This window comes from Salarias fasciatus, chromosome 19 (genome assembly GCF_902148845.1).
Source record: "Salarias fasciatus chromosome 19, fSalaFa1.1, whole genome shotgun sequence".
Taxonomy (NCBI): Eukaryota; Metazoa; Chordata; class Actinopteri; order Blenniiformes; family Blenniidae; genus Salarias; species Salarias fasciatus.
In genome coordinates this window covers 18,888,988-18,898,734 of record NC_043763.1, presented here as the reverse complement: position 1 = coordinate 18,898,734, position 9,747 = coordinate 18,888,988, and the positions used below count along the sequence as shown (strand labels likewise).

At 41.4% G+C, this 9,747-nt stretch overlaps 1 protein-coding gene across 1 annotated transcript; it reads right to left on the bottom strand.

Annotated features, from left to right (window-relative positions):
- Window positions 1-956: 956 nt before the first annotated feature.
- On the bottom strand, window positions 957-9,152 carry LOC115407154 (uncharacterized). The gene is made up of 4 exons (XM_030117516.1): window positions 8,477-9,152; window positions 5,549-5,672; window positions 3,079-3,969; window positions 957-1,518 (listed from the first exon to the last, which is right to left on the bottom strand). The coding sequence occupies exons 1-4, from the start codon at window positions 9,150-9,152 to the stop codon at window positions 957-959; spliced, it is 2,253 nt and encodes a 750-aa protein (XP_029973376.1).
- Window positions 9,153-9,747: the final 595 nt, after the last annotated feature.

The following is a 9,747-nucleotide window of genomic DNA, read 5'->3' as shown; positions in this document are numbered from 1 at the left end:
GTGTTTCCTATAACTTTTTGATTCATTTTACACATTAAACTAGTCGGTAAGGTTTACAATTATATATTACAGTTGGTTTTAAAAAAGAAACTGTCTTGTTACAGACATAATCCATCCATCTCACTGTGCTTTATTCACCTTCTTAATCGCTGTTACAATTTCTGTGGGCTCTTGCAATGACAGTTTATGTACAGATGAGTCTAAATACTTGAATTTGCAAGTATGCCAGGAGCAACAAGCATTGTCTGGAAAACGTGAGCACTGTCCCTTTTCCTCTGTGTTTTATGTTAATTAAGACGTTTCTGTAACCTAATTCTAATAAAGTGCTTGGTCATTTTTCACATGAGGACGACCTTGGTATCAAGTGGGTAAACAAGAGGAGTTTAATGCTGGGAGAAATTAATTTCCAAAGAATCCTTGGTATATATTATCTGGCATTTTTCTAACTGGATTCCAAATATGGTAATAAAAGACAATGATATGCCTAATTCGATTTGGATGGATTATTTTTCTTGGAATTGTATATTTCTGGTACAGTACATTCAACACTAAAAAAAAAAAATCTATAATTATTATTATTTAGATCGAGTAATCCTTTATCAAATGAACCCACCATGTCTTTAACAATAAAACTATTGTTGAAAGTCATTTGGGATAATGTTTTTTTTTTTTTTTTTGCTTGTTTTTTTCTGTTAAGCCTGAGTCTCTCCGTCTCTCTCAACCTTACAGTGATTATATTCCAGATTGTGTTGACTACTCTAAGAGAACACAACAGTTTAGGAGTCTTTGATGCAGCCTTCACGACGTCAAAGGCAATGGCAGCAGCTAAAATGGAAAATTCAAAATTTACAGGTAACAACTGTTCAAGTTAAAGAGCTTTTCTACCTTCCAGGCGTTCTGCAACCGGCGCTGGACAGGTCTCTCCTCCAGGGTTTAACAACCTTTTCTGTCACAAATCACCCCGAGGATGACGATGAGGGTGATGATGAGGAGGAAGATGACGGGGAGGGTCCATAAATCTCGCCGCTTTCCAGTTCTGAGAGCCTTACCGATGCGGACGACATTAACTCCCTGTCCTTTTCTTTTCTGCTGCCGGTGCAGACTGACCTCTGGGCCGGCTTGAACTGCCAGGTTACCTTCTTGGTCGTTGACAGCTGCTCCACTAACGCTGTCGTCTTGGTGGGCGAAGTGGCAGGCTGACTCGGCGCGGCTGCCATGCTGGTGGAAACCTCGGTGACCTTTCCAGCTGAGCCGTTGTTGTTCCTGTCCTGTTCCGTGAAGAGATCGCTCAGCACTTCGGGTTCGGTGGCCTCTCCAAACAAGTCCCAGTCGGGTTCGGTGGGCAGACGCTTGGGTCGTGCCACGCCGGACGACTTGGTGCCAGAAGCCGAGATCCTGGAAGATCTGGGATCAGAGTCTGACAGATCTGAGTCCCAGTCGCTGTCCCCGGCCACGGATCCACAGCCCAGCACTGACACGTCGACTGGTCCAGAGCCTGAACTCTCTGAATCAGATTCCCTGGAAAAATCAGGGGGGAAAACATTTAGATCATTGCAGGGGAGCATTGTGGTTTTTGAGTTTTATAATGCAACTCAACAGACAGTCACAATCTGACTGATTTCTTTTTAGAAACTTCAACTTATTTTGGCATGGCAGCAAATTCAGATCTTTCTGAGAAATCATGTTGGTGAATGACACACGAAACAAAAGTGAGCATTTCTTTAGTGTCATGTCAAGACCAAAGGTGACAAGAGAGAACTGGATATTCAACCTTCCCCAGCCTGTTAACTTGTTGAGTAGATCTGCATTTGTAGAAAAGTGTACAAATCTATTGTCTTGTGTTGCATCCATGTGTTAATTCATAATAATTCATAATAATAATTATTATTTTCATTTTTTTATGCATTTTCCACATAATATTTCTCACATTTCCAGCTGCTTGACAAACAACAACTTAAAAGCTCTAAAAAATACATCAAACGTGACATTGAACACAAGTTCTTTATGTTAGAAATCATTATTAGAACTGAAAAGAAAAGAAAGTGAATTTAGATCCACACTGGCACTGTAATTTCAAATGTTTCCTGTTGAGATGGGAAGGAGATCACGCTTGTCAAAGCTTGTCCTCTTAAAAACAAGAGTTCTCATTTTTAATTTAATAGTATGTTAATTAAACAAATGTTGTGCTCGAATCATTGCTTCAAGCATCTGACATTTCCCAACTCCTCCCTTCCTCACCTGAGCTTTTTATTCATCTGGAACAACAAAGACTTTCTGGTTTACTGATAAATAAACAGATTTCCTGGAGTCCCTTTATTCAAAACAGCTCAAATTAACTCCCTCTGTGGTTTGATGATCTCTCCTCTTAGGCTGTTCTACTCAAGTCCATTCAACCGTCTCTCCAGTGGAGGTTTTGAATTTATTCCCAGCATTCCAGGAAATACAGTAACTGTGTAAGAGTTTGACAATTTGCAAAGGAGCTAAAACTAAATAATTTCTGTCAGCTCGAGTGAGAAAAAACACATTCCACCATGAACAGATGGTGGAAGTAGAAATGTTGAGAGGATGTGCATAAAGACCCTCAAATCCTGTGTGTGTATTTTGTGAAATTTTCAAGCCAGTTCCCCAAAAAAACGTTTTATTTTTCATGAATAATTTATGATAACAATCAGAACAAGGTCAGTCCATTACTGTTTGCAACAGAATGAGCTCGCACAAATTAGTTCTGAAATCTGTCTGAACATTTGTCAAAATGTTTCATCACCATGAAGAATTCTGAGTGTTGGCAAGTAATTTTCAAGTTAGTTCCAAATGTGAATCTCAGCAAAAGAAACAATAACACCCTCAGTGTTTCAAATGGGATAAATAACCAGATATTCAAAAGGTTGCAAAGTTCATCCTTAAAGATGAAATGAGGAGTTCAGATTTAAAAGGAAAACTTAAAGTTAAAGCTAAAGTTATCCACTTGTTTTTATTGTACAGGAGTTTAGTTGGCTGAGAATACGGACTTCTGTTTAAATGAATGGATAATTATAGGGAAAACATGTTAATGGTACTTTGAAACAATGAAATGCTTACTTTCCACTGTAGGATGTGCTTCCTGCAGGGCCCAGTAGGAGGCAGGCTGGTGCAGCAAGGTAGACAAAGCTGTCGGTGCACAGAAAGTCTCCTTCTTCTGGTTTCTGCGGGCCGAGGAAAGCTGGCTTGGTCGCTTGTTCCGTGTTTGGTTGGTCCACATAGGTCTTGGTGCTTTCTGAATGTTGCTGTACGGTAACCTTTTTGTTCTCATGGGGGGGAATGTTTGTCGCCATGGTGGGTTCGCCTTTAGAGCCGGGCCTCGCAGACACGGCAAGGTAAACAAAACTGTCTGATTGGACGAATGGATCCAGGTCGCCACAGTCGAGTCCTGAGGTTCTGATTGGCTTCTGACTGGGATCGAGAAAGTGCTTGATTGGTTGTTTGGTAGGTGACAGCGGGAGGGGGGATTCTAGTCCCATTAGGGTCACTTTCTTCCTCGGAGGTATTTCTTCACTTTGTTGGGAAATTGGAATCATGGATCCTCTGATGACCGAATGTTCTCGTTGGGTCTTGATGATTGAAACCTTCCCTATCTTGCCAGCTTTTCTTCCATCTTCCTCCAGTTCTTTCTCTTCATATCCCCCCATCGTTTCAGGGGCCTCTTCCTCTTTTTCAACATCTTCGACGTCTTCTTGGGTGGATGTGTTGAGGAGCGAGGGGTAACACCACTGCAGCTCTGAACTCTCCTCCCTCCCCCACTCTTTCAGCCCTCCATCGTCCCCGTCTTTCTCCAGCGACGTGCTGCTACTGCCTAGGTCAGATCCACTGATTGGCTGGTCGCTATCAGAGCCAGCTTCTTCCTGGCTCTGATTGGACAAGGAAAGGAAGACGCCGCTGGAGTCGGACTCGAGCGTTAGGTTGGAGTCTGGAGAGCTGTCCTCTTTTGTTGAGCTAAAGGGAAAAAAAGAAAGAAAAAACAAGGCAATCAAATAACTGCTTCACCCATATGTTTCCTGAGACTCCTAATGCCGTCGCCTGTCAACCACTGGTTCCCAAAGATGACATCAAATTTGTTATCACCTACTCTTTTAGATCAAGGCCATTGATTTTTTTTTTTTTTTTTACCGCACAACCCCGAGACGGCATGCACAGAAGTGTTGCGAAATCTGTGCTAAAGTGCATTAGCTTTCCAATTTAACAGAGGTTGCGGCATCACTTAGTTTCTGACATTCATTAGCCAGTCATAATCTCCATATTCACAGCAATTTGTTTTGGTCTTCAACATGATCTTTGCTGACAGATCCAGAGAGGAGCACTTCAGAAGTGCTTTATTCACAGTTACCTCGGTGCAAATCAGAGCTATTTATTTGATTTGTGTGATGTCGAATGTGCACTTGACACCTGTAACTCCTATACATAATATAACATGACAACGATCCAGTTATCAAATGCTGACTAAAAGACCAAAATGTAATGCAACTCACAGCTGTCAATTTCATTTAGAGATAGATAAATATGAATATACTAGGCTTAAAGCATATAATAATATGATTTTTCACCATTAAGTCCCGTGTCAGCTGAGAAAAGCTGAACGTCTGTTTTCACAATGATGCTGCTCAAATGTAAAAAGTAAAAGGTCAAACCACCTTCAGTATTTCAGGCTAATAATCAACCATTCACATGTGCACACAGATGTAAAGCATTCACCTTAAATTCTGTCAAATCATAAATTTGATGCTAAACTGAAACTTAGTTTGAAATTGGAAGGAAAGCCAAAACCCGAAATCTAACAGATCTCAAGCTACAGACTTCAGCCATGAGGCAAGTTTACACGTTGAACTCATCTTTTCCAGGCACACAATGTAGGAAAAACATTCTAGGCGAGCACCATATGTCTCCTGCCACGATGTGGTGTGCCTCATGGCTCACGTGTTGGGCCACTAGCATTTTGATCATTCATACCACTCAGTCTCAAGACAGATTTGTGCACATACGTTGCTTTTACTTACATGATGAATATATTTCTAATTGTGAGAACTCTTGACACCATGCTGCACGGTGCACAGCCGCAAGTCAAAATCGGGTGCTGATACATTTCATTGCTCTGCGAGTATACATCAAAAATATAGAAAAGAAGGAAAAATGAGGGATGAAATAAAAACATGCAGACATTATATGTGAGTGAATTCATCAGCTGTGAAAGATGAGGTGACTCTGGCACCCACCGAATTGAGTCAGAACATGCAGATGTTGTCATCAAAAATGACAAAATACACCAAAAAGGCCTGACATGTCAGTGAATGTCACTGCATTTTAAAAGATTGACTTCATTTTAGCTCAGCTTTTGCCAGTATAGAATAATATTCAGGTAATTTGCGATACCAAAAGAGATTTTGATTAGTTTTGTTATATATTGATTAAAGCCAATCTCAGCTTCTTCACCTTTTTGCAAAGCACAGTGACCAAGATTTATATCACCGTGGTCATGTATTAAGTGTTTTTACACACAATGTGTGTCTCCTTGACTTACCTAGTACCGACAGTGGAGGTCCCAGTCGACCTGGTTGACCATTCGGCGGGGGATTTGTCTGTGTCTGTGGCTGGTGAAGCCATGGCGCTGAGCTCCAGAGTCACCTGGGATCTGCTGCCCACTCCTGAAAAGTAGAGCACATATTCAGCACCACTGAACAAAAGGAGGGAGCACGTTTAATGAATGCGTTGCCATCTTTAAAGGTGCCTTTGGAATCAGTGGGTCAACGTCAGCGTGGGGTTTCTCAGAGGAAGCTTTTTTTTCTTTTACGTGATGAAAATAGAACATGGAGGAAAACAGCTCACACCGACGCTCACAAGCAATAAGACTAACAGGCCCCTCTCCTACAAACTTTATATATTTCTTGCAGCAAAGATTCCCTCTGCAATGCTACAGTTTTACAAAGCATTTGAAAACATCCACATCAGTTACCTGGTTGTGATCCTGCCGTGATGAGCCACTATCGTATTCTATGTGTACATACTGTAATAGCTGCTCAGCGTGAGTCTGCTGACTGAGCTACACAGAATTCACTGATGTTTGGTGCTTTTCTCAACCACCCTATGGACACTTGAAGCTATTCCACCAGCCTATACCGATCTGTAAAATACATTTCTCGTTAGTGTTTCAGCTTCCAAGCATGCGTGCCTTTATTACACTTAATGGTATTGATTCAACATTAGAGCCAAGTCGTAACGGTGTATTTCAGGATTATCGATGAAGTATAAGAAAGAGCTATGGCGTTGCTGAAATGGTCATAAAACTGGGTTTTATGTAATTCATGCTGTATTTCACAGACCTTTTATGATTACAGATTTAAGCACAAATCAGAATGAAACTGAGCAAGAGGCCAAGACAGCTGGGAGCAATAAAATAGATAATATACTGACAGTTATATTTAGAAGAGCTGAGCTTTTGGGAGAACCAAAAACAAACTTGATCATTACGATGAAAAAAAGAGAAAGAAAAACTGGGGGTTTAACTGATGTAACATGCTGCTTGTGAGTCAGTCTCTGAATGCAACAAAAACAGATTTTTTATTTTTTTTTAAATACACCCTGTTTTGTGTGAAGTTTGCATGTTCTCCTTGAGTTTATGGATTCTTGTCTTCCTTAAATATTCCCAAAACACTATCTTGGATTATAATTCACTATGTGCGTGAGTGTGTTTGCTTGTTTGTTTCTCTGTGTTTGCCCTGTGATGAAATGGCGATCAGCTTTGTTGTAGAACATTACTGAATTGATCGTTGTAACCAATGACATAACTTATCATGGAGTATTAAAAAATATAGCAAAAATACAAGAAAAAAAATAAGAGGAACACTCATTATGCAACAAGCTAACATTAGCTTGTTGCATCTGTCTTTACAAGCAGAATATTAAAAAGTTGGAGAGGCTGGTGTCAAATTACGATGGATGGGTGCTATATGATGGCAGGCTAAATAATACTAATGAATCTGGCAACAGTTTCCAACAGAAGAACAGTTCATGTGGTGTAAATAGTTACTATTATATAGTACCATGTGAAAACAATTTGAAAAGTGGCAAAACACTTTTTTTTAAGTATTCAATTTTCAGTGTTCCACGCAAAGGTTTTTCCCTGCCTTCTTACCATTTCAGTCCTCATGCAGGCCCTCATGTCAATGAGGAAAAACAGAAAAACAATGTCTATGCCTGGTGACTCATTAATTAACGAGCAGTTGCACTTTGCTGGCACTAATTCACCGCCACTACCTATTGTGGTCCGCGAATGCACAAAATACTTCACAGTCGTCCTCACAGCCAAGCGATAAAGAGCAAAGTCGCTGAGCTGTTGAGAGTCATGATGGCAAAAACGTGGTGGATATTTTGACTGGTTACACAAAGAAATAAATGTAACACCTGGAAACAAAAATTGTATTTAGTAACTGAAATTTGAAGTTTGTTACTTCAAATGGAAGCAAAGCACTATTTTTTAACTGATCTACTTTTGATGGCTAAGATTTTTAAATGTAACATATAACGAAATCTATATCTACAAATGTGCATACCGAGAAAGATACATAGATATATATGTAAGATCATACAGCAAAATGAGAGCTAGAAAAAGAAACACTGAAATTCACTTCAACCATTAAAACATAATTCAGAAATAAAGCTGTACTGATGTTTCTGTGGTAATGCTTCACAAAGTTTTAAAGTGAATCAAACTAAGCTATTATATTATCAGACTTACGCAGATCATTTGGCAGTAAAAACTCATCCAGCAAAGCAAATCGTTTTCATTGTTTTGCTGAAATAGGCATAATCGCAACATTTGTTCTGGTAAATCAACACATGGTTATTTACTTATGAGAATAATCCCAAAAGAAGTTGCAAAACAAACCAAAAAAAAGAAAGTGCAGTCCCAACTTTTAATTTATCTCACACTTGCTGGGAGGGCAGCCACAAAGGTCGTCTTTGTGCTGACTCCGATACGCTGCAAGGTCTCCAAGTTAATTAAACAAAACCTTTTTGGACAGAAAATGCAAAATGAAGAAAGTCTGTGGCCTTATATTTTTCTACTGTGAAAAAAAGATTGCCTGAAATTGATTTCCAGGGACTGAACTATAAACACTACCTAGGATTGTGTGTGTGTGTGTGTGTGTGTGTATGTGTGTGCGTGTGTAAACTTTGGGCATTGAACAAACAACTATGATGCATAGGGAAAGTAAGGACCCATTCTTCTGAGACCATAACATAGATTGCATTATGTCTGTAATTTCTAACCAGGCTTTCAGTGAAAATTGTGCAATTCAGTTCACAGAGACATCCTTAAGGGGCTTATTTTCAGTTTTTCCCAGAAATAGAGGTATTGATTGGTCTTCAAACGCAGTGCATTAGAGCATGTGGATGAATAAAATAACTGATAATAATGGAAACAGGAGTAGAGAAAAACCAAAGTATCTACCTGAAAGAAGAGGCGCTTTGTCTCTCTGTGGTCCGGGGTGGGTTTGGTACATGTCAGCTCGTTCCCTCTGTGGCTCCAGAAGAGCTGGGTATCCATCCTGCGTGTCCCTGTGGGGCTGAGACAGGTCTAGGTGTTCCAGGTCAGAGTCCAGCTCCCTGGCCCTGCGCTCCAACTCCGTCAGGCTGAGCTCTGAGGCTGCTGAGGAGGGAGGGTGTGAACCTCCAAACCCAACCGGTGGCCGGAGAAGGGGCCAGCGCTGCAGGGAGCCCGAGAGGGAATCTGCATCCCCCTCTCCGGCTCCTGCCGCCCCTCCTTTTTCCCAGCCATCATCATCCCACAATGTGTTGACCATGTCAAGGACAGCATCCCAACTTTCCATGCCTCCCTCCTCCCCCAGTTCTCCTCCCTCCACGTCACCTTCATCTTTTGGCAATTTAGCCACCACTTCCTCCATGTCTTGTCCATGCTGTTCTTGCAGATGATCTTCAATGTTAATGCCGATGTCCTCCACATTTGTATATATTATTTCCACTGTTCTCTCCTTCTTCATTTCCTTGATTTTGTTCACACTGTCCTGGACTCTTACTTCAACCCTTTTTTGCACCTTTTCTCGGTGAATGTCTTCCACTGGCTCCACACTAACCAAGGCCTTTTCCTTACCCACTTCATCCTCCATTTTAATTTCAATTTCTGTCCTTTCCTTCTCTCTTTTCTCTTCCTTTCCCTTCTTCTCTTCCCTCTCAGTCTTCTCCTTACTCTGCTCTCCTTGCTTTTCTTTGCTCCTGGATCTCCTGGACTCATCTTGCTCTCTACTGACCCTCCAGTGCTCTAAGTTTTGCTCCTTAAGTGAAGCTCTGCCCACCAAACCCTGTGCCGGTTCTGCGTGAGATGGCTCTTTGAGCGAGCACCTTCCAACAATACTAGTGACATTCACTACACTTGATAGTGGATTTTCTGAGAAGTGACCAGAGCGGGGGTGAAGGTGGCCGAGTGGACGTCTCTTCTCTAAAGCAGAAAGAACAGAGGGGAGTGGAGGAAGAATGGGGAGATTGTGGAGAGCGCCACCCTGCCGCACAGTCCTCTTCCTGACCATGATCCTACGAGGCCAAGTAGACTCAATGCCTTCAGCTGGGCTTGCTGGTTCAAGGTCTCTAAGCCCTCTGTTCTGTCTAGGACTGAGTACTCCCGGCCGTAGACCTGTGGCTGTGCCAGGTCGAGTTCTGGAGCTAGACTTGGATGACTTGGATTTGTGAGATCTTGAACTTTTCTCT

What these genes read in the sequence shown, in the direction of transcription:
- LOC115407154 (XM_030117516.1), bottom strand. Translation starts at nt 9,152, where the DNA reads ATGGAGGATGAAGTGGGTAAGGAAAAGGCCTTGGTTAGTGTGGAGCCA. An exon ending in CAAAGCGCCTCTTCTTTCAG is followed by an intron (nt 5,673 to 8,476) that starts GTAGATACTTTG and finishes TCTACTTTTCAG; the next exon opens with GAGTGGGCAGCAGATCCCAG. An exon ending in ACCTCCACTGTCGGTACTAG is followed by an intron (nt 3,970 to 5,548) that starts GTAAGTCAAGGA and finishes TTTTCCCTTTAG; the next exon opens with CTCAACAAAAGAGGACAGCT.